The 27,235-nt window shown below is 39.1% G+C and overlaps 1 protein-coding gene across 5 annotated transcripts in view; it reads left to right on the top strand.

The window, feature by feature from the left end:
* The window catches only part of TMEM131L (transmembrane 131 like), an 81,270-nt gene that overhangs the window by 34,872 nt on the left and 19,163 nt on the right, over positions 1 to 27,235 (top strand). For 4 of the 5 annotated variants that reach the window (XM_077300060.1, XM_077300057.1, XM_077300058.1 and 1 more), the window contains 18 exons: positions 1,101 to 1,169; positions 3,536 to 3,659; positions 5,199 to 5,315; positions 8,227 to 8,337; positions 11,609 to 11,686; positions 12,151 to 12,304; positions 12,421 to 12,479; positions 15,280 to 15,388; positions 15,938 to 16,043; positions 16,625 to 16,778; positions 17,533 to 17,703; positions 19,287 to 19,356; positions 20,712 to 20,829; positions 21,474 to 21,612; positions 22,709 to 22,818; positions 23,480 to 23,552; positions 25,523 to 25,665; positions 26,873 to 27,015. In XM_077300060.1, coding sequence (XP_077156175.1) covers positions 1,101 to 1,169; positions 3,536 to 3,659; positions 5,199 to 5,315; positions 8,227 to 8,337; positions 11,609 to 11,686; positions 12,151 to 12,304; positions 12,421 to 12,479; positions 15,280 to 15,388; positions 15,938 to 16,043; positions 16,625 to 16,778; positions 17,533 to 17,703; positions 19,287 to 19,356; positions 20,712 to 20,829; positions 21,474 to 21,612; positions 22,709 to 22,818; positions 23,480 to 23,552; positions 25,523 to 25,665; positions 26,873 to 27,015 — 2,048 coding nt within the window. The remainder of the gene's footprint in view (positions 1 to 1,100; positions 1,170 to 3,535; positions 3,660 to 5,198; positions 5,316 to 8,226; positions 8,338 to 11,608; positions 11,687 to 12,150; positions 12,305 to 12,420; positions 12,480 to 15,279; positions 15,389 to 15,937; positions 16,044 to 16,624; positions 16,779 to 17,532; positions 17,704 to 19,286; positions 19,357 to 20,711; positions 20,830 to 21,473; positions 21,613 to 22,708; positions 22,819 to 23,479; positions 23,553 to 25,522; positions 25,666 to 26,872; positions 27,016 to 27,235) is intronic. The other variant, XM_077300061.1, reaches the window with a different exon arrangement.

The following is a 27,235-nucleotide window of genomic DNA, read 5'->3' as shown; positions in this document are numbered from 1 at the left end:
CACCTGGCTCATGGGGTGTTGGATCTGAGATTCTTTTCCCTCCAACCCAGCACCAACAGATGACCTGCAGCAGCAACAACTTGGAGCACAGGGAGTACAGAGGACATTTTCATTAGATGTGTACTTTCTGTCCTAAGTCTATGGCTGCTGAGAAAACACCAAGTAGGAACAATGAGAAGATGGAATTAGAACAAGAAAGGAAGAAGCAAAGATGGGGTGACGGGATAAGCCCTCCCCTGTAAATTCTCATGGGTCCCATCTTGTTTAATATTAATGTGAACTTCTGAGCGTTACCTGTTTATAACACAGTATCTCTTTGTTATATGTAAAAATGCTGTTATTGATAGTAAATTCAGATGCAGAATTTAGAATGTGTCATAATCCTGTTGTATAGTCAGTTAATAGGTGAATTGCTCTTTAAATACAAGGTTCATCTGTATCTCAGTAAACTTACATCTTAATGCCTTTCCAAAGTTCTGTTCATGTTCTTCACTGGAATCTGCTTATTTTTCTTTAGAAGTTACCAGTCATTTATGTAGTTACAGAAATGGCACAAATAAAGAAGGTTTTTTAAAAATATACTGTTAGGTCTGTTTTTGAAGTAATGGTCCCAGGACATTTCTTAAAGTGAGGCTCATTGAAGCAAATAATTTAGGATTTTTTTAGGCACCTAGTTAATGTTGATATGTTGCTACTATTGGAAGCACTTTCATCATTCGTAGACAGTCCAAGCTCTTATACATGTGAAATGGTGTGACTGTGGAATCTGAATAGGATGTGGGGAAATGTTTGGACTGGATCCAGCCAGCTTTTCTGCTGGTGTAAAAAGAAGGCAAGATTTTCTCTGCCCATCTAAAATTGCTGTGCTAAGAATTATGGGACCTGAATGTACAAAACCCATTTGAAATAGAGACATAGTATGGAGGACAATTGGGAGAGAGTGATTGAAAAAGCTGGCTGGATCCATCCCACTGTATTCTTAGGCTCCAGATAGTACAATGTTGATATACAGGAAGCCAGATGTTACTTGATACATTATATCAAATATGCTATCTTTTTAGAAACTTGTAAGCTAATAATAATTGCTCTTCCTTTTGCAGCTTCTCTGCAAAAATGTCTAATGGGAGGATTCTCCATTTTCAGCCTTCAATTCTCCATTTTGGAATGCAGTGAGTATCTGTTATACTTCCATAACACGGGGAAGAGTATCTCAATGTATTAACAGATTGTTTTGTCAAAGCAATATTTTATCCCCTGCTTTCATCTTGTAGTGATCACCATAAACATTGTTTCCCTTTCTTTGTTGCTTGGCAACTTAGAATTAACATTGGTTATCAAACTGATTTTCCTATCTGTATATATGTATTAATAGAATGAACAACAGTGTATGTTGCTAAAACTTGGGTGGTGCTATGAGAATAAGCCTAGCAGAAGTCTTGAGTTTGTGTTTCCTGCCTCACCTCCTCTTGCTATTTGATTACTTTCTGGTTTTTCAACAAGCCAACAAATAAGAAAGTTCATGTATGTTGCTAAAACTTGGGTTAGTGCTATGAGAATAAGCCTAGCAGAAATCTTGAGTTTGAGTTTCCTGCCCCACTTCCTCTTGCTTGTTGGTTACTTTCTGTTTTTTCAACAAGCCAAGTTGCTGTTACATGATACATACTTGTTCTACAAATCCTGTTTTTTTAAGAGCAAGTGCTAGTCATAGTTTACTGGCTCAGATGTAATGGCAAACTATGGATTTCTGAAAACCAGGAAGTAATGAACTAGCTTGTGATACATATCATTACATTAGAGGCAGGGGAGCAGATGAACCCAAGATTCTCTCATTCTAATTTACATAGCAATAAATCATGCTTTAGCATTATGTCTGAATGAGGCCTTCAGTTTACCAGCCTCAGTATTTAAGTTGCTTCCTGTCATCCGTAATTCTGATTTCAGTGAGTTGACTGGCCTTGGGGGGTTATACAGGGCTGTCAGACATGACCTGACAACTGGTGGGAGACTTGCCAGCAAAAGGGACCCAGTAGCCCAGTAACTGGTCCTGTGTAGTGGTTAGAGTGTTGGACAAGAATTGGGGATACCCACCTTTAATTCTACTTTCTGCTATCAAAGCTTCCTGGGTGGACCTTGGACCAGTCACATTTTCTCAGTATAACCTACCTCACAGGGTTGTTGCAAGGATAAAATATAGGGTTACCAGGTCCTTTTTGGTGGTGGCCAGTGGTGGATGGGGAGTGGGCTTACTGGGGGCAGGGAGTCTCACTCAGTTTCAGCTACATTCCCAATATGACTTCCAGCAATACGGAAGTGACATAGGCACTTCAGGAACATTGGACAATGCTCTAGTTTTGGGTAAAAATTCAGTAGGGTTAGTTTCTGCCATAGAGATTTTGCTCCAAATCCAGAGTGGTTCCCTGATGTGTCTACATAATTTCCAGGGTTGAAGTGATACTGGGGATTAAATTTTTTGGGTGAGACCCTTTTTTGCAGTAAGTTCCCCCCCCCCCAGCCAACTGATTGGTGGCAGAGAGCCTTTGTGATCAGGCCTGCAAAGAGGCTCTTTGTGAAGTTCTGCCCTCAACAAAATGTATTATATTGGGACAGTGCATAGGCGGGGACATCTTTCTGCAGGGGGCCACCACAAAACAAATTATGAAAAAAAAGTGTATGCAATATGATAAAATGCATGTGACACAGGCCTCCCTTTTTGGCTCAGCCCTGATACTACCAAACTGAAATTAAAACAGATGAACAAATATTAACTGAAATTAAGAATGCTTAAATGTCTGTAGCTCTGAAAGGAATGCTGTATTTGGGGTCACTACTAAAGAGCATTTACACTTGGTGATGCTAGTATTTGTAGACCTCTGTATAATGGATACTATAGAAACATTGGGAGACTGAACCACATACATATTACCATAGGATTAAGGTCATATCCTTCTGATATATGATAAGAATTCATTTAAAGAGGACTTATTATTAAAGGTTAAACAGTATTTTACATCACTGATGAAGATACCGAAAACAAAAAAATACCTAGGAGTTCGTTTGATGTTTTGGAAGTTTGAGGAATTGTTTATAGTGGAATAAACTGTTATTTGCCATCACCAGCTTGAAAATTATTTCATTTGCTTGTATTACGGCTGACAGGTCTTCACCTGTTAGCCAACTGATTGGTAGCAGAAAGGTTGGGCCTGGGAGTGGACCCACCAAGGGGTCTGGCATCCTGATAAAATGGAGGACTGGAGAACAAAATCTTGTGGGAGAGAAAGGCAGGATATAATTGGAATTAACAAGTAAAGCAAATTTTAAAGCAAGCGTTTTCCTGAATTCTGAATCAAATTATAGCCCTGTGAACAGAGAAAAGTCTAGAATGCTGGTCTACCTCAAATGATTTTTACATTAATAGAACTAAATATGCGATGGATAATTGAATTTTGTCCTGATTACTTCCAGTTTGTGCATGCAGTGAAAAGTACCAATCAGTATTTGTTTTTCATGCTTTTCCCACTTTCTTTTTCACTCCTAGGTTACTGGGACTACCAAAAGCTAAAATTTTGTATGCCTACAACCCCAGTAAGGATAGTGAAGTTATAGTAAATTCAGTGTTTGCAACTTCGAGGCATTTTCATGTGTCTCCTGTTTATGGCAGGGTGAGTGCTACTATACATTTGAAAATATGCTGTGGCAGACTGCCCAAAGTTCATGCTTTCTTTGGCCTAAGGCATTCATGTTGTGGTTCCTCTTCCCTAATTTCCTGATCATTTTGTTCTCTATCAACAAGTGTCTTTCTACTATGTCTGAGCCCAATGTTCTCAAATAAACACTATTGGTATGAACAAAGGAACTTTGGGATCAGGCCTGCAAAGAGGCTCTTTGTGAAGTTCTCCCTCAACAAAATGTATTATATTGGGACAGTGCATTGGCAGGACATGTTTCTGCAGGGGGCCACCACAAAACAAATTATGAAAAAAAAGTGTATGCAATATGATAAAATGTGACACAGGCCTCCTTTTTTGGCTCAGCCCTGATACTACCAAACTGAAATTAAAACAGATGAACAAATATGAACTGAAATGAAGAATGCTTAAATGCCTGTAGCTCTGAAAGGAATGCTGTATTTTCATATCAGCTTTCCTTTTGTTCTACTGCACATTGTAATACTATAGTACATTTTGTATGTATTATAGCAGTTAAAAATCAAGTGTATTTGTCTTGAATTACTGTTCTGGGGTCACAGGATCAGATGCTTCTTATTACAGACCTCTTGCTACAAGGACATTTTGGGCCCACAGTCAAATGTAAACTTTTTTGTATATTATGGCTTTGATACATATCATATCTTTCTCCTTTTTTTGCTAATATTAGCCTATTTTTCTAGATGCATGTAGCATGAATAAAAAGACTACCCTTCCAAAGGTTTTGGGCAAGACTTATAATAACATCAATACCAAGGGACAGGGAAATGTGCTTCAAAACCAATAATGTGGAATGGATTTTAAAATCACACTCATACTGATATATGGCATAGCTTGAAATCCTTTTTAATAAAGGAAAGCTAAACAATGTTTTCCTTGGAATTTGGCTAGAAGTGTTATTATAACTTGTTGCAAATTCCAAATCCATATGGACTCACTTGCAACATAATTAGTAAAACTTGGTATTGTGCACAGAACTGGCCATTAAAGTCACCTTGCTTATGATACCATTTTAAGAAGCCCATCTAAAATACCATAAATTAAACAATTTCCCTACAGTTCTTGGCACACTAGCGTGAATACTGATTATCAGTGAAGAAAGGAATCCAGATTTTCACTGAGTGTAAGAATTGCTTCCAGGTGCTTTCCCTTTCTCTGGCTGTTCTTTCTTTTTCTGCCAGAGAGAATTAGGTAACCTCTAGACTTACTGGCTTGTATTACCATTGTCTTTGCTTTTGTTCTGTGAGGGAGAAAGAGCAGTCCCAATCAATTGAGTGCCATATAAATTTAGCACAGTGCTGATGATAGCTACCCATCCTAGCTCTGTCCCTGCCTTCCATCTCATTGGGGGTGAGGCACAAAGGAGTTTATTAAGGGGGTAAGCAGTCTAGTGGGAAAGAGATTGGGTGGTGACATCTTTTTTATTTACAAAGCTGTCATAAAAGCAATGCAACTACGAATATTGAACATCAGACACCTTTATTTTATCTGTAGGTGATTCCAGCAATGGGGAAAATTTATTTCAGAGTACTGTTTCTTCCAATTGAAGAGGGCAGTTTTGAAAGTTCATTATTTATAAATACCTCATCTCATGGAGTATTTTCATATCAGGTAATTTTTTTATTCACTGGCTTCAGACCTAGAAGACACTTCTTCTCAAATGATATCACACTGGACAAAAAAGAAACTGCTGATAGTTCATGGTTACAAATTTTAAAAACTAGTGAGAATCAAATTTTCATTTGAGGATTATGTGAAAACATCAAACATCCCCCCCACCATGAGAGAGAGAGAGAGAGAGACAGACAGACAGACAGACAGACAGAGAGACAGAGAGACAGAGAGAGAGAGATCAGGTAAGGGGGAGGGACCAAGGCAGGGCCCATCCCCACCTAACTTCTCTGTTTGGGGGTTTCCCCTGCAATAAACAAAACAGCAGTGAGGCTGCTGAAGGACAGTTGGTGGCAGTGCAGCATGGCGCTCCATCCCCATTTCCACCAGAGGACTCTAATTGAGCTTGGCCACTTCTGCTTCCAACCATTCTTCCTTGTGATATAGGAAGGCAGCAGGAAGGCCTTGGGTCGAAAAAAGAAAGCTTCCAGAAAGTTCATGGCATGTGGACAACAGGAGGCCCACAATCGCTGCAGCTTTAAGAAAGCAGGTGGCAGAATGAGAGGGAGTGGCAGCTCACCTCACTTGTAACAGCTAGCTCCAGCTGTTACATGGCCTCTTTTCTCCCTGAGGGGTGCCGAAGATGGTGACCACCTCTTTCAGAAGCTTTGTAGCATCTCTTTCCCCTGAGGTAATTCTGGCACGCTTCCAAAGTTTGTGAGAATTCCCCCCTCACTGTAACCCTCCCCCCACTTCCATAGCGACCGTTGCACAGCCTGGCTGTACATGCAGCATAAGATGTTTTCATATCAATAACACTGGCAAAGTGTATCACAGTTCCAATGGGGCCAAAGCCCCCTGAAGCACACGGGTTTTTGTCTTTGTTCTACTGCCATTAGGATTGTGAGAGTAATCTTCTTCACATAGCACCTGGTGCAGCCTCTGGATGTTGCTGTTTTCTGGATGCAGGACATTGTTTTACAGAAATCCCTCTTGTGTCTTTCAGTCTTGAAGTGTAAAGTGGTGATTCCAAGACTAAGAGGTAGCTCGTTCATAGGTTTTCATGATATGGTGACCACGGCATAGCTGCAGTTCTGGCCCTTGTACAAAAAGGCCTGGATTGGATCTGTTGGTTTCACAGTAGTATGAGACAGCCTGTAAACAGTGTGCTGATATATATTACTTGAAGTAGGGATGGAGGGACTTTGAAAAGCAATCATTTAAATGGAAATCGTAGAAAAGGAAGTTTTGCAGATGAATGGATTATGTCCCAGACACTATCTCTTGGTTCATTTCTGTGTCTGTTTCTCATGATTGCTTGATCTTAGTAAGTAGTCAACCACTGTTATAAAACTGGTGCTGACATGCAGTTGCTCCAGTGAAGTCAAGTACAATTTAATTGAAGTTGCACTGTGAGCCATGTTCAGATGTCCTTGTCCTTTGGTGCTATGAGAACTTCTGAGACTAACACATAATTAGACTGACTAGCACAAATCTGAGACTAATAACCCTGAGATTAACACATAATTAGGGTTTCTCCCAGTCTTCTAATTTAGGACCATTGTTAGCTCATTGGACACGCTGCTACATATACGTCTCTACCGTCTCACCAGACCTCTTTGCTTGTGTATTTTTTTCATTGTTACTGAAAGGTTTTTTTGGGGAAAGATAAAACTATAACTCAGCCATAGAAATAATATTTGAGGGGTCTGCTTGTTCCAGTGCCATTTGCATTGGCTTCCATCTCCCATTTTCTCCACCTCTCTGATGGATATCCAGTGTCTTTTCTTTGTACTTGCTGCAACCTCATCTGTCACATCGTCTATAAAGATCTTGCCACATTTGAGATTCATGAGGTTTTACTTCCTTCCACATATTTTTCTTGATTGAATCCCAGCTAGCATGGTGAAGCCATCTGGACTGGCTGAGCTGGCACGATAGTATGGAATAGATGATCTAGGTAGGAAGTAAATGAGTTGAGAAAATTATCAGTTTGTTTCTGATGACAATCTCGCAACAGGAAAATCAGGCAGGATAGTTTATCTGTCTTTGGCTTACTTGCTCCCTACATACCCTTTCAACTACTATCTGCTGAAGGACTCTTTGTGACGGTCACCTGGGGCAGCAGCAGAGTTATTTGCTGTATGGAGAATGGTGCTCAACACTGTTGAACAAGAAAAGCCAGTAAATAGAATCCTGATAATCTTATATAATGATGGATTGCTTTGACTTCACTCATCCTCAGCACAAACTGATTTTTAAACAGTCTTGAGATGGCATTTGGGAAAGGGAGAAGGCATTTCAGAAGGATCTCCGGGGAGCTAGATAGAGAACAGTTCTCTCAGGTCAAGCTGGTTATCAAATAACCTTTATAGATGCCTAAATCCAGAAAACTGGAGTTAGGCATCTATATAATATGCTACATACCACTGAAACACACACTTTAAAAAAGAAAGCATTAAGTGTGAATACACTTGATTTTCAACCTCATTTTGAGCAGCCTAAAATCACATTACTCATTTGTGAAATTTTCTGCATGTTTTAATATCATGTTTGTTGTTCGATACATAGAAGGCCCAGTGTTTTTCTTTTCATAGACCAGCTTTTCATTTACCTAATGTAGGTAAATGTGGATGCAACATGGTGACTAATTTTTTTTCAGAAGCCATATGTACAATACCTCTGTAAGACTAACATAGCAGCCCTACTCTTTCTTTGAGTCCTTGGCTGGGAGTTTGGGAAATATCTTGAATGTCCTTCCACACTGTAACATTCATATGATAGCAGTTCTAATTATGAATAATTTATTGTGTTCTACTAGCTATTTTAGAGCATACTTGTCGAGTGCTAAAACAGTGTTAACTTTTCATCAGAATTATTTGTAACTAGTTAATGCTCTTTTTTGCTCTAGGTCTTTGGAATGGGAACTTCAAGGACTATTTCAAAAGAATCTAGAAAGCAGCTAGCAAATACATACTTACTGCTTCCACATATCAACAGTATCCAGATCTCACAAACACTGGTACAGTATTTTAAAATAAATATTCAGTAATGGTTAGGAACTGTGTGTGGTTTTTGTTCTTCAAAAATAACTGCTTTAGCTTCCTATATTACATTAAGCTAAGTGATGACTACAGTTTTTCATTGAAATGACTGTGGTTACTGTAGACTCTTTTGGGTGAGAGTAGAGTAACATCAGCATTATTTATGTGTTACAAAGAATTTGAATTTGATGCAGTGCAGCTGAAGAAATGATCTGTTCTTTGCACATGGCTTGTCAGTCCTGTGTGAGTATATTGTGCAGTTGATCAACCATTAAAACATCAAGGTTGTATGCTCATGTTTCTGTTGTAGTTGTCCTTTGTCTTCATATTGTGTCACAAAGTAAGTTGCAATTGCTATGTAGTGCAGTTATTTCTTCTAGCTGCTGTGGTAGTTGTAGGCTTGTAGTAGCTAAGAGGTAAAAAATGTTGCTGGTGAACTGTGACTACTCTGTGCCCTTGGCATATTTTGCATAGATAAGTTGTATCCTTGAGGCAAACAATTTGGATCTACCTAATGAGCGATGTGTAATGGAATTTGAATTGATCCAAAATCCCCTGGTCACAAGACCTTGTATGTAGCTTTAGATTTGGAATATCTAGTCAGAGAACTAATTCAGTGTAGCCTCTTCTGATTTGCTGTTGTGCACCTCTTAGTCTCTGTGCTGAGTTTTTATTTTTGTAAGCTTTGAAAAAGTGAGGCAGAAATACTTTAAGATAAATGTCTACATATACAAAAATAGTTCATGATGCAATGGGATCAGTATGCATAAACCAGTTCTGCCCCAGTCAAGTAGAATCCTGTGCTCTGATTTGAACAGAGACCCGTGCTGTGGATGTGCTTGAAAACTCCTCCATTTGATGAAGAGTCTCTCATTCCTTACTTTCTCATCGCTTCTGCTGCTATATTCAGTTGTTCCACTCCCCTTACTTTCTGCATGACTCATCCTGCTGTCCTGGCTAGCAAGGTCCTATAATGTCAGGTCATCTTTTATGTATAAGTCAAGAAATAGATGGGTTGTTCTCCAGTAACACTTGTTCAGTCTTTTAAAAAATGGACTTTGTACAGAATGTTGTTGTGCTTATTTGCAGGCATTTTAATGAAATGCAATAAACAGCAAACGCACCAGGAAAGTGCTAACACTTTAATCTTTAAAGCATTGACTTGCAAACTTCATCGTCATTTCTGCATGATGTGGTAGAAGGCAGGTGAAGAGGGTCCGGTAATGGACCCACGTTTTTCTTAGACATAATGATACTAAGAGTTTCTAAATTCTCTACATTGTTTCAGCTCTTAAAAACCGACTCATTAATGTGGCTTTTCATTGTGAGTGATCATGTGGAAGTTTTCTGGGGTTCGCGCATCAGCAATTGTTGTTAGAGCAATACTTTGTTGTGAGGCATTTCTTTACCTGAGAACTGTGGTGGTGAAAGGAAAAAGTTTCTAAACTATTTTTGAAAAATTGGTCTAAGGGTTTAATTATGTTCTGTGTGCTACAGCTCCCCCATGTGGGATTGTCCAGGGATTCTTGAGCAAGAGAATGAAATGTAATTGTTATTCCTATTCTGTTTTAGACAGGCATTTGTGGCCCTTCACTAACCATGGCAGTGTTACTACTAAGAACTGGTTTTAACCCTTTTCTGTATATAATTTATAAGCATTGCTAGGTTCTTTTTCCTTGAATCACATTCTTTTAAAAATAATTTTAATAATGACAGAATTGCTCAATTTGTGCTATATGGTTACTTTGGTAAAACATTTAGACAGCATAGAAACACAGTTGTGACAGACAGGAGCCCGTCCGTCCCCAGAGGAACTCCGCAAGGGAGTGGCGAGATATAATAATAATAATAATAATAATAATAATAATAATAATAATAATAATAATAATAATAATAATAATAATAATAATTTGAGTCTCAGAGGGGCTGCTCCAGCATCCAGTCCCCTTTCAGGAGGGGGATGGAATGTTGGAGGGAGGCTCTCTTCAGAACTGTTGTTTGAAACCAACCTTTAAACGAAAAAGACATGCACGAGAATCAGATTGTCATAGATTATGGGGGAACACATAATCTGCCACAATCTGATTATTGAATTGCCACTTCCATCACACTTGAGAAGGGCATCCTGCTCCCCATCCTGGGTCTCCTCAATGTTGGCTCTTACGGGTGGCTCCTGCCTGGCTGCTGGCCTGGGCTGGCCTGGCATTTGTGGCCAGGCTGGCCTCACAACTCCCCCCGGGCTGCAGTTGGCTTTGGCTCTCCTTCCATCCGCCATGGGAAGGCCTGGAGGGGATTGGGGGAGCTGCTGTCTCACTTACCGGCCAAGCCTGGCTGAACTTAGTAGGCACCGAGGTTCAGTGGATGACGAAGGTGGAGCACACCACAGCTGCCCTTACCTCACCTTGCCTTGCCTGTCTTGTGCACGGCTCCCTTTTCCCCAGAGCAACATGCCACTATGGCTCCCATGCCTCTCGGCCAAGCCTCCTCCTCCACCAGCTATCTTCCGTGGCTCGGTGCACCCCCCAGCCCTGGCTCCTATATCCCGGTATGAAGCCAGGAGGAGACCAGGGCTCTTGGTCACAGAAGGAATGGGCATGGCGGTGGATGATGAAGGCGAGCCCTGAGTCTGGATGGCTACCGCTGCCACCATGGCTATTGACACTGCTGCTGTGGCCATTCCCACTGCTGTTCCTGCCGCTGCTGCTGCAGTGGTTTCTGTGGCCATTGACCCATTGAGCCATTGCTACTGCTGCCACCATTCGTACTCGTGTGCTCCTGCCCCAGGCAATGCACCAGTAGATGTTCCCAAATCAATTAATCTTCTCTGTTATTTATATACATCTCCTGCCTCATTGATCACTGTGTCCTACTTGCTCTGCTCGGCTATATTGTCTGCAGCCCTTTGGGGAACCTAAGTCAGTGTCGTGTTTGATTTTTCCTACATTAGGTTATATGTAGCCAGTGTTCAATTTAGATACTTTTTCACAAAAAGGATGAATGAATTTTGATGAAACTAGCGAATGTATTTATACTGAAGGCTTGTAGCTGGAACATCTACCTTGTTAAACATCAATAATTCCACTTTTTGATACTTCATGCAATGTCCACAATGCAAATTGCTTTCGAATTACTAATTATAAATGTATTTACAGCCATACACAGTATTTCTTTATTTATAGCCATGCACTGTATTTTCTATGGTATTTAGCTTGAATGTAGACCTTATTCTGTTTGTTTTAATTTTTCCAGGCAGAAACTAAGAATGTCAGTCATGTAAAAGTTCGTCTTGAATGCAGTTTGCAGAACAAATTGCACCAGCATTTTAAGGTATGGTGTACGCTTTTTGTCTTCCTGTATTAGATAGAGCCCTCCAATGTCTAAAGTTCCATCTGCATGCATACTCTTCTTCTGGCCATGGGATCTGATTCTGGTTAGGCACATTGTGGCATGGTGGGGGGAGGATGGGCTCCTGTCTCCACCCCTTTACTGTTTTTCCATGATATTTTATTTACTTACTTACTTACTTACTTACTTACTTACTTACTTATTTATTTCGATTTATAGACTGCCGCTCCCCAAAGGGCTTGCAGCAGTTTGCATCATAAACAATAAAAACATAGCCACGTAAAACATAACCCCATAAAACTGCCTCAACCATATACCTGGCTTGTTATTAGCATTGGTATGGTTCTGAATGTAGTATTCTTAGCATTGTATTTTGGTTACAGAATTCTGTGCAGCACAGAAGGTTTAAAGTAAACAAATAAATAATTGGTGCAATTTTATTGCAGAATTGCTGCTTTGTACCTGATGGTCTGATGCTGCTAGAAATAAGCTTAATGGTCCGAGTGGAAAACATGCAGCATGAATTTGTGGACCTTAGACAATACATACTGGAAAACCTTTTTGTTGTTTATGTAGCAGTGAACAAAACACATGCCTCAGGTAGGTCACAAGATCTGAATGCAGCTTTGCAGTTTGTCTGGGTAACTGTCAATGTTAGTACACAAAACTGGTAGTGGAGGTTTGACCTTGGGTTTGTGTGTGCTCTTTTTGGACAGATTATTATCCAGTAATCCTCTATGTGTTGCATTCGGGCACCAACCTTTTGTATGTGCAGGTAATTATGTTTTTCATATCTACATACTTAAAATATTTGATAAGAGTGTTCCTTAACTGTATGCAGCCTGACAGTAATTGGTACATCAATTTTGATTTCTTAGGCTGGAAGCATCTGATTAAAGGCCTTCCTTTAAAGATTTAGGTTCTGACGTTTGCTTTAAAAAACTGGGATGGAAATTAGAGAAAAATCCAAAAATCATATATATATACATATATAACACATACACATACACACACACATACACACACACACATACATACACACATACACATACACACATACACACATAAAGGTAAAGGTATCCCCTGTGCAAGCACTGAGTCATGTCTGACCCTTGGGGTGACGCCCTCTAGCGTTTTCATGGCAGACTCAATACGGGGTGGTTTGCCAGTGCCTTCCCCAGTCATGACTGTTTACCCCCCAGCAAGCTGGGTACTCATTTTACCGACCTCGGAAGGATGGAAGGCTGAGTCAACCTTGAGCCGGCTGCTGGGATTGAACTCCCAGCCTTATGGGCAAAGCTTTCAGATGGCTGCCTTACCACTCTGCACCACAAGAGGCTCTTACCTCTTACCATACATACATACATACATATTAACTCTTGAGAAATAGCTGCTGAAGTCATGGGAATCGAAGAACTCTGTGGTAAATTGTTGACTCTACACTGACAGAACTCTAGCCTTCTGAGTTGTCAGAACATGAAAAACGGTATAACTGAAAAATAGATCAATACAGTAACTTGGAAAGTGTGGGATATCTCCATCTGATTTGAGTTAGGGAACAGTTCATGCTTAAAGAGGGGGCATGAGCCAGTGATGGAGCAAATCCTTTTCATTCTGGAGGTCTCAAGTGTACTCGCTGACATTTCCAGTTAAAGGATCTTGGGTTGCAGGTTTTGGTAAAATAAATCTTTCTCTGCCTGAGACTTTGGAGAGCCACTACCTGCCAGAATAGGTGATACACAGCTAGAAAAAACAATATTTGACTCTGTTTATGTACATTTGCACAGAATAGCAGTGTTGAAGAGCTCAAAAACTGTGAATTAACCAGCCCCAGTGTGAAAGTTTTCAACAGTGTAAGGAGACTACCTGGACTTGACTAAAATAATGAAGCAAAATTGTCACAGCGAGTGGGAACCACATAAAGGACTTTGAAAATGAATGGGAGGGAAAAGGGAAGATTGTGGTTCCTAATCTAAAAACTTTGTCTGCTACTCTTTCATGCTCCTTTTGCACCAGTATACTTTAAGGAAATAATAATTTTCTGTCCATCTCTTGTTCTTTCTAAACTCCCTTCATCCAGCTTACTGGAAAGGGAAATGTTTTTGCTAAGAAAGAAGGAGAGAAGATTCTAGCAAAGTTGAGAGCTGAGGGAATGAGCAAAGGGGCTTTATTTCCCATCTGTCTTTGTACTGAAGATTCCAATGCTCAGGAGATAAGATGGAAATATAGCCCTCTATTCACTTCTCTCTGAAATGCTAATAGACATTCCAACAATCTGTTTCTATGTCTTAAGAGATAATGTACCTGGTCTGTTCCCCCAAGAGCACTGGGGAGTAGAACAGAACGTTTTCTGCTTGCTCTGTGATGACTATCTTTTCAGCTACATTTTTGTGGGGCCCTGTTTGTTCTGCTTAGTTTTAAAACTGTGAGTGGAGTACCAGGCAGATTCTGGAGAGTGTAGGAATAACACTCTTCAAGTTAATGTAATTGGAATGAAAGTTCAGTGTTTCTCTTCAACAACATACATCTTTTGAAAGGGAACTTTGCCGACATGAGTAAAGGTAAAGGTAAAGGTATCCCCTGTGCAAGCACCGAGTCATGTCTGACCCTTGGGGTGACGCCCTCCAGCGTTTTCATGGCAGACTCAATACGGGGTGGTTTGCCAGTGCCTTCCCCAGTCATGACCGTTTACCCCCCAGCAAGCTGGGTACTCATTTCACCGACCTCGGAAGGATGGAAGGCTGAGTCAACCTTGAGCCGGCTGCTGGGATTGAACTCCCAGCCTCATGGGCAAAGCTTTCAGACGGCTGCCTTACCACTCTGCGCCACAAGAGGCTCTTCGCCGACATGAGTATTCCATGCTTATTATTTCTAGGAATAATTGTGGTTATTTAGGGACTTTTCTAGAGGACCTCTTAATCTTTAAAGGAAGGTCAAGGAAGCGTATGATCATATCACTAACGACTGCATAAAGGTCTTCTAACCATCAACAGGGATAGGGTAAAATGGTGCAAGTTCTGTTCCAATGATCCAAGATTTCTCAATCAGACTGTCTTTAGTATGTGGTTCCTGTAGGAGAGCATCATCTGCAGACGTGAATATCTGGTTTGACCGATGGGGAGGAAGCCGCCTTTCAGATATTCTGGGTCCAATTGTTTAGGGTTCTTAAAGTTAGTTCTAACAGCTTAAATTAGGTCCACAACCTATTTGATAGTTGCTGTAACTGGAATGGCTTTATGTAGGCATTGTGGTATGTCCCAAAGAAGAACTTTAGTTCTGCATTTTGAAGTAAGTAAAGTTTCCTGGACTAAAATGGATAGCATCTGCAGTGGATAGAATAAGGGTCCTTTTCATGGCTGCTTTCGTGGCACTCGTAAGCTGACCTCCAGGTGCAGGTGTGCCACATACTGAAATTGCTCTGTCAAGCCCTCAGCAGAACTTTGTGCAGAATGGATGTACACGTTGGTTAGTCAAATAGTCATATAATGATCTGTAGTGACTACAAGTTAAATTGTCATGTAGATAAAATTTACAGCTGCTAAAATTGTAATATTGTGCTTTTTATTTTTTGGTAGGATGTAAAGCATTTGTCACAGAAAGAAATGTTTTCTGTGCTGTTTGAGCCAATAATGCTGCCATCTTCAGCCACAAATTTCACGAAAGTTGCTTCCATTGTTTGTAAAGGTATAGTATTTAGATTCCAATTCTCTGCTATATACACAGCAACAGAGAGGCTAAGGTCTATAACAATTTACAAATCTAAAACCAACGGAACCTGAAGAGAATAGAATGAGATACAGTGTACACCTCACCATCTGGGAAGGTACAACAGCATGACTAGGACTCACAGTAGATGAGGGTCCTTTCTTCTCACTACTTTGGCATAAACTGATTTAAAGTGCTTTTCTCATATCAAGTCCTAAGCGTGTTGCTGCCTTCAGCTCTAGTCAAATACAATAACAATGTTGTAATCACCAACATTATTCCATTTGAATCTTAGATTTACTTGACTGATGGAGTATCGATTAGCTATAACTTTTTTTAAAAAAACCAATGCTGTGAAAAGTCATTTATTAGCCTGAAATAGTTTTTCATTTATTTTTATTTTGGGTGGGATGGAGGGGGGAGCATTTGATAGTCTTTGTCTTTTCCAGTTTTTATATTTTCCCCCCTAGGCTTTAACAGGCATTTCTTTAGAAACTCTGAAATGAGATGTCCTTTTTCTTGATACAGGCACACTGTGTGGACATGAAAACAATCATGTTGCTGATGACAGGATAAATCTGCTAGGCAGTGATACCTTCCAAAAAGCATGCCTTTCCCACGCTGTAATGGAAAGGTAAGTTTTTCATGAGATGTGCACCACAATATTCAAAACTATACAATTGTATAGTGGAAATAGGTGGCTGTAATGTGGAAGGGGGTATATGTTATCTCAAAAACATAATGTTTTTAGGGGAGGTAGTTTGTACATTTATATGAATGCCATCAAAAATGTATGAATGTTTTAGAATGGTTTTATGTACTTGTATCCTGTCTCCTAGAGTGGTGTGTTTACAGTATATAAACTGCTCTGTCTGTTTATACTTGAGCCACCCCTCATCCTCAGAAATCTATACATTGTATCTGTAGTTTATAACAGAATACATTAAAATTAATATTAAAAATGAGTTACTCATTGGTGGTGCTCACCCTGTGCAACTCTCCCACCTTAAGAATTCTGCCAGAAATCACTTTACTACAGTTTATCAGGCAGTGAATAAGCCTTTATAGTATTTATAACATTTTATATTTTTGTTCTGAACCTTGTGTTTATTCATTTATGAAGTTTATTGTAATTTTGTGTAATTTTGAAATAAATAAAATAGTTTTAAGCACTCGATAAGGACATCTCATATATATTTTTAACCTTTATTTTAGGTACTATGGCACTGATCCATTTATGACGGCATTTCACATAGAGCCACATCACAGTATTTCAACATCTTGGTCTATATGGTTTACAAACAATTTTGATTCAGATATAGTGCTAAATGATGTCTATGTTGCAAGAGAAACAAATGATATTTTAAAGGTAAGTAGTTGTTTTAGGATCTTCTGTGCATGTTTCTTTCAGTGGGGAGGGGCAGCCTTTCTTCTCTTATAATTTTGGCCAAGCACTTTGAAAACCAGAGAAGTTAAATTATATGCCTGGTGTAATTTATGAACATTTTAATAGATTTGCTTATTTGCATGTATCATTTTGTTTTTTCATTGGTTATGGGAGACAAAGGAAGCTCCTCAGGGTACTGAAAACCCTATGTACTGATCAGAGACAGCTGCTTTGTCTTGTATTCCCATTGAGACTTTTCCAGGAATTGCCTACATATCTTCTGTTCTTTGTTGACAATCAACTGAGATGGCCTGAGTGATTAATTTTGCAATTATTGCCTAAATCCACATGTACAAAATAATCACAGAACTTAGGAATGCATGCAGCCTTCTGATACTTGAATAATGAAACTCATTTGTATAGATTTTAAAACTTAGGATCTGATCCAGCCCCTTCTTTGTGTGCAGCCCTGTGGTGAACACAGTGGTCTACCCTTGGGAGGGCTGCTGATAGCAAAGGATGAATTGCAATCACACAGTCTTATGTGCTGTGAAGCAAGAAGGGGATGGGAGAAAGCAGTGGTGATTTTATTGCCATATGTTTGCTTTTTAACTCTCTGTATTTAATCCTGGTAGTGTCTTCTACATAAAATTTTAGCATTAGAAGCAAAAAATGTAAAATGAAAGTAAAATATGTGTTATCTATAGTCACCTTGCTCTGATGTTTTCACCTTTAGATTCTGAACTTCACTGATCCTTTGACTCTACCTCCGGGCTGTTGGAATGTATTTTCTTTGAAACTCCATATCAAAGAACCTGTTATAAGTTTATTTTCCAGTGTTTTTGTGAATACAAATATTGGAACAGTAGTTGAGATACCATTACAGATTTATTCTACTTTATCTCAGGTATAGTATTGAACTGTTATGGTTTGTTGAGTTTCTAAATTGTCATGACTATTTTTAGACGTAGTAGATTTGTTAAAGTAATCAGAATTTAAGGATAGGAGAACTATTTCAGATTTTATGAAATATATATTACCTTGTACAAGCTCACTAAAACAAAGTATCTTTCATGTGAAACTTGTTTTATAACGTTCTTTGATCGGAATGATTTCAGGGAGTGGGAGAAGCAAAAGTAGCCATCATTTTATTGATTGCTGCAAGTGGTAGAAAGTGAATGCTCAAGTGTTTGTAGATAAGCACTAGGGGTGTGCAGCCTCCCCCCCCCCCCCCCCGATATTTCAGGTTCAGGTATATTGAACCAAAATGAAATAGATATTTCTTGATATTACCAAACCCTAATACCGGGATAGTATTTAGATTTGGTAAATATTCAGGAATCCTGATTTTTTTCCAGCTCCATTGTACCCTATAGGGACAATTATAGTCAATGGCCCTCAGAGGGTAGAATGGAGAACCACTATATGGGTATCTGGAGCTCTGGGGGAGGTTATTTTTTGAAGAAGAAGAAGAAGAGTTGGTTCTTATATGCCGCTTTTCCCTACCCGAAGGAGGCTCAAAGCGGCTTACAGTCACCTTCACATTCCTCTCCCCACAACAGACACCCTGTGGGGTGGGTGAGGCTGAGAGAGCCCTGATATCACTGCTCGGTCAGAGCAATTTTATCAGTGCCTGGCGAGCCCAAGGTCACCCAGCTGGATGCATGTGGGGGAGCGCAGAATCGAACCCGACTCGCCAGATTAGAAGTCCGCACTCCTAACCACTACACAAAACTGGCTCTCACACTAAATTTGGCAGACACACTAAATTTGCAGCCTGTACCTAAAAAGAAAAAACACCCTTCACCCAGTTTCAAAAAGATTGGACATTGGACCCAAAGAAGGTGCTTCCATCCTTCAAGGTGAAGGTGCCTCCATCCTTCAATATTTCCAATGGGGAGGGGAAGGTGTTTAAAGAGTCACTTTAAATGCCTTCTCCAAGCTGTGACTTCAGCTTGGAGCGAACTCCAGTGGCATTGAGAGAACTTGCAGTGGCTTTAAATGCCTTCTCCAAATAGAAAGTTCACCTGGAAGGCATTTAAAGAGACTGCAATCTCTTTAAATGTCTTTTAACCTCAGCTATCTGGCAGTCCCAAAGAATCCCAAAAATCTGTAGGACTTTTTGGGGCTTGGACATTTTGGATAGCCACAATTCATCCCCATCTATATCAGGTTGAAAGAATATCTGAAAATGATATTTTTTTGATGGGGGGGGGCTCATATTAACCAGTTACATACCCCTAATATGTACTCCACATGCTTTTCCCTGCAGAATCAATGCTGTAAGTTCCTTTTTTCCATGTTAAAAGAACCTGTTAAAGCCAAACCATATATTTCAAATGCAAAATGTCTTCAAATTGTGTGTTTTTCCATCCCTCTGCTCATGTAAAGTCTTATTTGGAGAAAATTATGTTTGATAAAACTTGTTTCTGTTCCTTTTTTATTAACATATATATTATGTTGATTTGTGAAACTTTCAATGTTTTTCAGCTAGGGGATCTTCATTTTGAAGCCATAATACATTATGATACATACTGTTCCTTGAGAATGTCTGAAACAGGTAATTGTGGGGTAGAAAAATCTGACATATTTCTGGTCCTAATGACTACAATTTAAGGACTGGTAACAAAATATCCCCTTTTTACTGAACATTTGAAGTCCCTTATCCCTGATCTATTGGGCACATCTAGAATATTGAGAGGGGGGTCAGTGCTACCACACAATGGCTGCCATAGGCTAATTGCAAGATGCCTGGGGATCATACAAAATCCTGCAGAGCATGGTCCTGTGGCGGAATCTGCTTCTGAGTGCGTGCTCCCGTTAGATATAAAGGCTATTCCTCAGAACCCCTTGTAAAGGAATTTTTGCTTTGAGGAAACTTGGGAGTTGACTTTTTTCTTGAGAAAATAGATGCTACCGAGTTTTGATTTCCAAAGAAAGGAAAAGGGTTTGCTTCTTGCGTGGGCACATAAAGATAGTTGCCAAACCCAGATACATGAGAAAGGCCCTAGTTTATTTGTGGTGTATCCATCTGGGATGAGCTCAGAGCTTTGCTAGTCAGTAAACAAGTAGGAAATGTCTCCTACTTGTTTCGTTTCAATTCAAAATCCTTAGCATTTCATTCCCAAAACTAGCAAGTAGGCACCAACAAACAAATCAGGAGGGGCTGTAGTGTGGATTGATGACCTATAGTTTTCATTTTAAATTTTAGCAGCCTTCTTTGCTGACAGTTTTATTTTATATTATCTGTTGTAGATCAGTGGCTTCTTTGAAAGGGACTATGGAACTGCAGAGTTACACATTTCACTTCTGCCCTTTCACAACAGTTCTTCAAATGGTCCTCCATCATTTTTTCTTCACAACCACTGTTAGATTAGGCTGTAGGACTGCCAGTCTCCAGGTGGAGGTAGAAATCCTCAGGGATTACAACTGATCTCCAGGTGACCAAGATCAGTTTACCTGAAGAAAATGATCACCTTGGAAGGTGGACTCTGTGGTATTGAGCAGGGGATTGGACTAGATGGCCTGTATGGCCCCTTCCAACTCTATGATTATATTATTTGGAGTTCCTCCGATCCTCAAATCCTGCCCTTCTCGTTCCCTTCATCAGCAGATGTTTCCCAACCTGGAGCTGGCAACCCTATTAGGCTAGGTGAGGGTAATTGGTCTGAGGTCCGACAGCAGACTGCATCACAAAATGGTGGGTGAAATCCAGGACTTCCCTGTTCAATCTTCTAACCACACCACCATGCTAGATATTTCTGCATAGAGAATAGGACAGGCTGCTTTGTTTACCATAGCATAAAAATGGTGAGCCAAAAAATGCTGTAGCTGTGGTTAGGAGGAAAGGAAACAAGTTTCCTGTCCCACCTTTATATCTGTAAAATTGAACATTATTTGTTTTTGGATTTTTAGCCAATCTTCTTTGGGAAAAGAGCCTTTCTTTGGACAGTTCAACAGGCAGTGTGGATTCTGGTCTTGCGTATGAACTTCATGAAAAATGGCAAAAAATTAAGCATAGTGAAACATGCAGGTCTGTATAAAGTAGGCTTATATTCTTAAATTCAGCAACATTGAGCTGTCTTACCAGTATTTTGATGGAATATATGTAGACCTAATATTAATCCTTTTAAATAGCTGCTCCCTGCCACTCAGCTGTTTCTCGGGTTTTCTGCAAGCCCCGTTGAGAGGGATTGTAGTTCCTTTCGTTGGGGTTTGCAGAGCTACGAACTGCACAAACCACTTTGGTTCATGAACAAGCCTCCCAATTCAATTTATGGTTCATCTACAAATCACGAACTGAACCCTACATTTTCCTGGTTCATGCCCATCCCTACTAGGTGGGATCCTGCATCAACATTCAGTGGTCACTGGCAGTAAAGTATTAAACATTTCACATCTACTCTTTTTAGAAACGTGTACAATACTTTTTAGAAAAGCGTACAACCTGAAATTCTTGGAACTGAGTTCATCCTTTAACTTGTGTGTATTACATGGATCATTTAGATATATATCAGCACAGCAAGCTAGTACTTAGTTGAGTATGAATATGCCCAGTTCTATCATGGTAGGTGAGAATTAATTTTTTTAAGATATTTTTCCTGAGAGAGATCATATGTTGAGGCAGTAGGAGTGACAGGCTTTATTTTTCAAAGATATTTGTTGTCAATTCAACAGGAGAAATTTTGGGGAAGTTATTCATGTCATTCATCCAAAGAGTCCTGAAGAGGAATCATTTGCATTCTCTCTGCCCCACCTGGTTACAGAGATTAACCATACATTGAATTTCAGTGCAGCTGCACCGATGAATAGCATGGTGAGAGTGTTTATAGATTTTTTAAAAATTAATGTTCTTGTCAAAACCGCTGGTGATATCTTATGTTTTGATGCTAGTTTTGAAAGGAAAAAAATATTAAATGTTTTATGAGGTGATATTTCACAAAGATTGAAAACTAATTTACAGGGTTCTCAAGTTATGGTTGGAAGTCATGTGTTAGATCAGTCTTGCGTATGCTAAGCTGGTCTGAGTGCTCAGTGCTTGGGAAACCCCCATGCACCACTTTGAGTAGTTGCATGAAGGAAGGAAGTGGAATATAAATACGATAATTGGTAAAACTTTTTTTTAACAAAAATAATATTTTGGGCTAAACTTGTTATTCAAATTGCTGTTGGAGAATTATGTGGATGGGGAAAACTTCATCTGCAGTTGCAGGATGTTATTTATTTGCATGGTATACTGCACTACTACATTCGGTTAAGAACAATAATTTTTTGGTCTTTTTAGTTCTGGCCCCGACCTGGTGGAATGAGCTCCCGGAGGAGCTGCGGGCCCTGCGGGAGCTTTCAGCATTCTGCAGGGCCTGCAAAATGGAGCTCTTCCACCAGGTCATTGGGTGAGGCTGGCCTGCAAGATTGGTCTGGCCCCCCATATAGCAGCTATAGCGGCAGTATCGAAGAACAACTGGGATCCTTACCTTCCTCCCCCCACTTAGAAAGGGTATCAGAGGGGGGTTAGTTTAGGCTTATATGTTTTTGCTGCATCTTGGTTTACTGTACTGACTATGTTTATGTTTTTGTGTGTGTTATTTTATTGTATGAGGTTTTTTTATTGGGGGAGAGGCGAGTAACAAATATAATAATAATAATAATAATAATAATAATAATAATAATAATAATAATAATAATAATAATAATAATAATTTCATATTCTAAGATGCTTTCCTTCCAAATGGATAATGTATTTAATTTTGCAATTTCAGATGTACTAAGTATTGAATTAAATGTAAATGTTTGATAATATTTCAGAAACTAATTGTAAATGTCTTGGATCTCAAGATGTATTATTTTCTCTGAACTTGAATTTTACACCACTATATATAGTATTAATCTTAATGTTTTTCAAAATCATTTAGGTAAAATATTTCACGCTAAGAAATCCTTCATCTTTCCCAGTTATGTTACAACTTCTGCCTTTGTCATATTATCCTGATCCTGAAGCTTCAATGAGTCTTCTTAGCAAATGGTAATGAATATAACTATTTAAGAATACCACTTGCAATTTCTTTTTACAATCTGGTTTTCATTATTGCTATCTAAAATGTCTTTAATCTTAAAGAAATACCCAAGCTGCACGTAGCTTTGACTGCTTCTCGGCATTAGTATCTCCATTTTTAATTGAGAGCATTTTTAATATTTTTTTAAACTTCTTTACCGCATGCTCTCGGTGAAAACTGGCTCGTGGCGGTTTACAAGAAAAAAGAAAGAAGTCACATAATAACCAATAAAATATATGGTAAAAAACCCTTAAAAACACATCCCGACCACAAAAGATGGCAATATCTAACTGGTTAAAATAGAGCCCATCCAACACCTTGGAACATCGAGCTTGGTGTAGATGGTAAAAATGGCTGGTGATTATAATGGTATAATAAAATACAGGCCCTCAGCACAGTCTAATGCTGTGCAGAAGAGGAGGGGGGCTAGGGGAGTGGGAGACTACTTTGGGCATTGGTTGAAATTGTATAGCGTTCGTATTAAAAATTATTTCACAATGAAACAATAGAACAAGAATTAGCAGCAACCCAAAATTGCTTACAAAACATAGACTTTTCCCCTATTGTGTATAACCTAATTTTTTAAAAATGTTTTATTCACATCTTTTTTTTTAACCTTGGTTTGTATAGGTTTGGCGCAAATGTCCAATCTCTCAATTTCACAACCAATGAATTTAGATTGACAGAAGAATCTTCTCACAGGGTAAATCCTGATTTTTCTATATTGGAATTGAATCTGTCTGCTTGCAGTAAACAATTTTTTAAAAAAATCTCTGCCAACTTCTGCTTTCAACACACTTCTTTTTTTGTGCATGAAAAATGGCAATTATCGTGAAATGTTTAATTTGCATTTAGATAGTGAAAGGCGGTTTTAACTGCTTGGATTTATAAATTTTGCCATTAAATTTTCCTGAAATTATACTTTCTCAAAAAAAAAGTTTTCAAATTAATCTTTTATAATGCACTTCCATCCTTATTGGATACTCAAAGCTGGAATTTCCAATGTTCAGGAACAAAGTTGAATGGGGCATTATTCCAGCTCTGGCACTGGAAACTTCAGCTCATAAGAACAGAATGAAGCTCCTCTAAATGCCATGGCTCCTCTTTTCTTTGACTTTACTACTACTACTACTACTACTACTACTACTACTACTACTACTACTACTACAGCTGCAATGTTCTCACAAACACAGTAGGGAAAGGCTGCGTGGATAGGAGCATTGATGCCCAAAATATATTCTTCAGCAGGCTCCTGGTCTGAATTAATGTCTTTGCCGAGAGTAATTTATCTGACTATCCAAAACTGCCTTTGAAAAGAGATAATCTGTTCCCTGATACATATTTCATATTCTTTGGTGAATAAATGATCTTTCTGACTAGACATTTTCCACCGGTACAATGGAAAGACCAGGAATATTATTAGGTTAGAGAAAAATGAGTCCTATTATACACAGTCTATGACAAAGAGTGAAGCATTTCTCAAGCCAGATAGTGTTTAGTTAGTGCAGCAAAAGCACACAAAAACAAGAAAACTTTGTTCCTAAGACAGCTTTTTTTTCAGGTCTCTGTATATGTGAATCAGGTCAGGATTCGTAGTGTAAATGTGTCGCTAAAGGTGGTGACGTGTACTGACTGTCTGAGTTATATCATAATTTTGAGAGCTGGAAGTTTTAGATAGTTTGTACATGTGCACTGGAGGATAGGCTAACAGTCCATCTTATAACAAACAATAAAATGGCTCCATGGGATTGTCAGGACTGGCAGTTAGCTTTGCAAAGAGGACCAATATTGGTGGCAGTTGCATGGGAACAGACATTTGACAATTCATCCTGGAAGCAAAAAATAATGCTTTGATGCTGTGGAAACTACAAATTGTGGTGGCCTGTGAATACTGTTGCCAACTTCCAGCTAGTAGCTGGAGATCTCCTGATATTGAAATTGAGCTCCAGGTAATTAAGGTCAGTTCCCCATGGGAAAAGTGGCTGCTTTGGAGGGTGGACTTTATGGCATCATATCCCACTGAGTCCATCCCCTCTCCAAACCCCACCTTCCCCAGGCTCAATCCCCCAAATCTCCATGGATGTTCCAACAAGCTGGCACCTCTCCTTGTGAAGAGCTCTGTACCTGCAGAAGAGCCACATGTGACTAGCAAACCATGGTTTGGTGAGTCTTGAGCTAAGGAAAGTACTAAAAGCTAAATAGCAGTACTTGGGTTCCATGTCATAAGAAAAGTATAGCCTCTGCTATACTGTGCAAAAATTTTAGATGGCTGCACTGATTGCACAGGCAATTTTGACCAATCAGAAGTTCTATTTCAGTTGCCTCCAACTGTGATAGTGTTGATAGTGAGAGCTCATGCTTAACTGGGAGGTATTGATAATTTCTGCTGTGCCTAGCTAGCATTCTAAAAATAGTTTCCTCAAAGGATAATCAAAAATGTTCTGGCTACTACAACTACGTAATAAAACAGGATTTCCTGAGTCTGCCAAAAAGATGATCCACCCATAATAAAAGTTGTCCTCTGGTGTAATCCTTGGCCCCCAAAGACCTAAATGTGTTGGTTTATGTTATGTGGGGCGGGGAGAACTGACACACATACACAAATAACAGAACTTTACAAATCAGTGCATTGTAAGCGTTTCATAATATGGTGGCTTTATTTTATTTTTGCAGGATGAACTGCAAAAAGAACATGAATATAGTAGATCTACTTTTGAAAGGCTCCATTTAAAATTGCAGCCTTCAGAAACCAGAAGAGTTGGTGTCGTCTTTACGCCTACTGATTATAGAAGAGTAACTTCTCTTATACTTGTCAGGTAGGGCTGTGCTTGAATGCCTGGCCAGGAGAATGAGAAAATATTTATTCAGAACTATGGTATAATACACACTTCAACTTTCCTTTCAAATATATAATGTTCACTTATGATACCTTCAAAATGCATGTTTCATTTAAAGAAATATTGTTTAATTAAAAGTATGGTTTACTGTGTATGTTCCAAATTAGAAATAGTTTCTTTTTAATGAGAAATTAATCTAGTAAGGTATGAGCATTTCAAGACTTACTGAGTAGTTTCCTGCATAAATATTTTTCTGATCATATTAAGAAGCAGCAGCATTGAGACACATATGTCCCTTGTGCTTATCTGTGCCTAAATGTATGTATTCTGAAGCTAGCTGCCCTGAGTTTATTTGAGAAGGCATGTATTTAAAAAACATTTAATACTTTATATGTTTTGTTGGCCAGTGGGGGGGTTATATAGCTGTTATATAGCAGTAGAGCTGTTTTTTTTAAAGATGCATGGATGATCTTCCATTTTTCCTGCATACTAAACTCAAATTAATTGTGACTCTTTCCCCCCATACTAACAATCATATAAATAATTATTAAAAGTTTTATGGTTGCATTTTCCTTGTCAGAACCAGGGAAATAGATAGCATAATAAGTTACTTGATATGATGATGCTGGTGTCCCTAAAGTGTGTAACTGGGGGTGGGGGGTAGTATAGGATTCAGGAGATACAGTTCATATCAATGTAGACAAGAATGAGGGAAGGAAATTTTCATTATTTGTGCCAGGTGGTTATCGCTTTAGTCTGGGTATCAACAAATGGAAACTGCAGGCCAATCCATGAAGAAGTGACAAAAGTCATAAGGTATAGAAATGTAACAAAATAAGTCCTTACCTCATCCTCTCTACTCTGTAACTAATCCAGAGGCTTTAAAGAGGAGTAGCAGCATTGACAATGGGAATTGTTGGTACTCTCTCTGCGGATCATAAGAGGCTTCTTTTCATTCTTGCCCTTTCCAAAGTAGCTCTACCATAAATATAGTTCCTAACCAGAGACTTAGTTCAAAAACTGATCCTGGGTAAAGTGAAATTAGTTTTCTCAATGTTTTCTTTTTGTGGTGAGGCAGGAAAGGGACATAATGCTTACATATTATGCTGATGAACAGATATATTACATGGTTGAACAAGACATAATTCTCTCATGGTTTTGACTGCTTTATGTTCATAAATTTCAGGAATAATTTGACTGTTCTGGATGTGGTCTATGTAGAAGGCATTGGAGCCAGAGAACTTTTGAAAGTTGGTGGAAGATTGCCAGGGGTAGGAAGCTCCCTTAGGTTTAAAGTTCCAGAATCAACCCTCTTGGACTGCAGGAGACGTAAGTCCTTTCCTCCTAAAATTATACAAATGTAAACTGTGGAAGAAATAGAATGTTGAATGATGGTTTGGCATCATGTGATAAATGACCCTGAGTTTTTGTTTTCCTTCCTCGTCCTCCTCCCTTACTCACTGCTTCTGTTCTTGAGGTAGCATAGTTGTAACATTACATCTCAGTTTCTCTGAATCTACTATAAAAAGAACTAAATGTCCATTTTGTT

The sequence above is a fragment of the Paroedura picta genome, chromosome 10 (assembly GCF_049243985.1).
Source record: "Paroedura picta isolate Pp20150507F chromosome 10, Ppicta_v3.0, whole genome shotgun sequence".
Classification (NCBI taxonomy): domain Eukaryota; kingdom Metazoa; phylum Chordata; class Lepidosauria; order Squamata; family Gekkonidae; genus Paroedura; species Paroedura picta.
The sequence above is the reverse complement of the archived record's forward strand: the minus strand, read 5'-3'. Positions and strand labels throughout refer to the sequence as shown.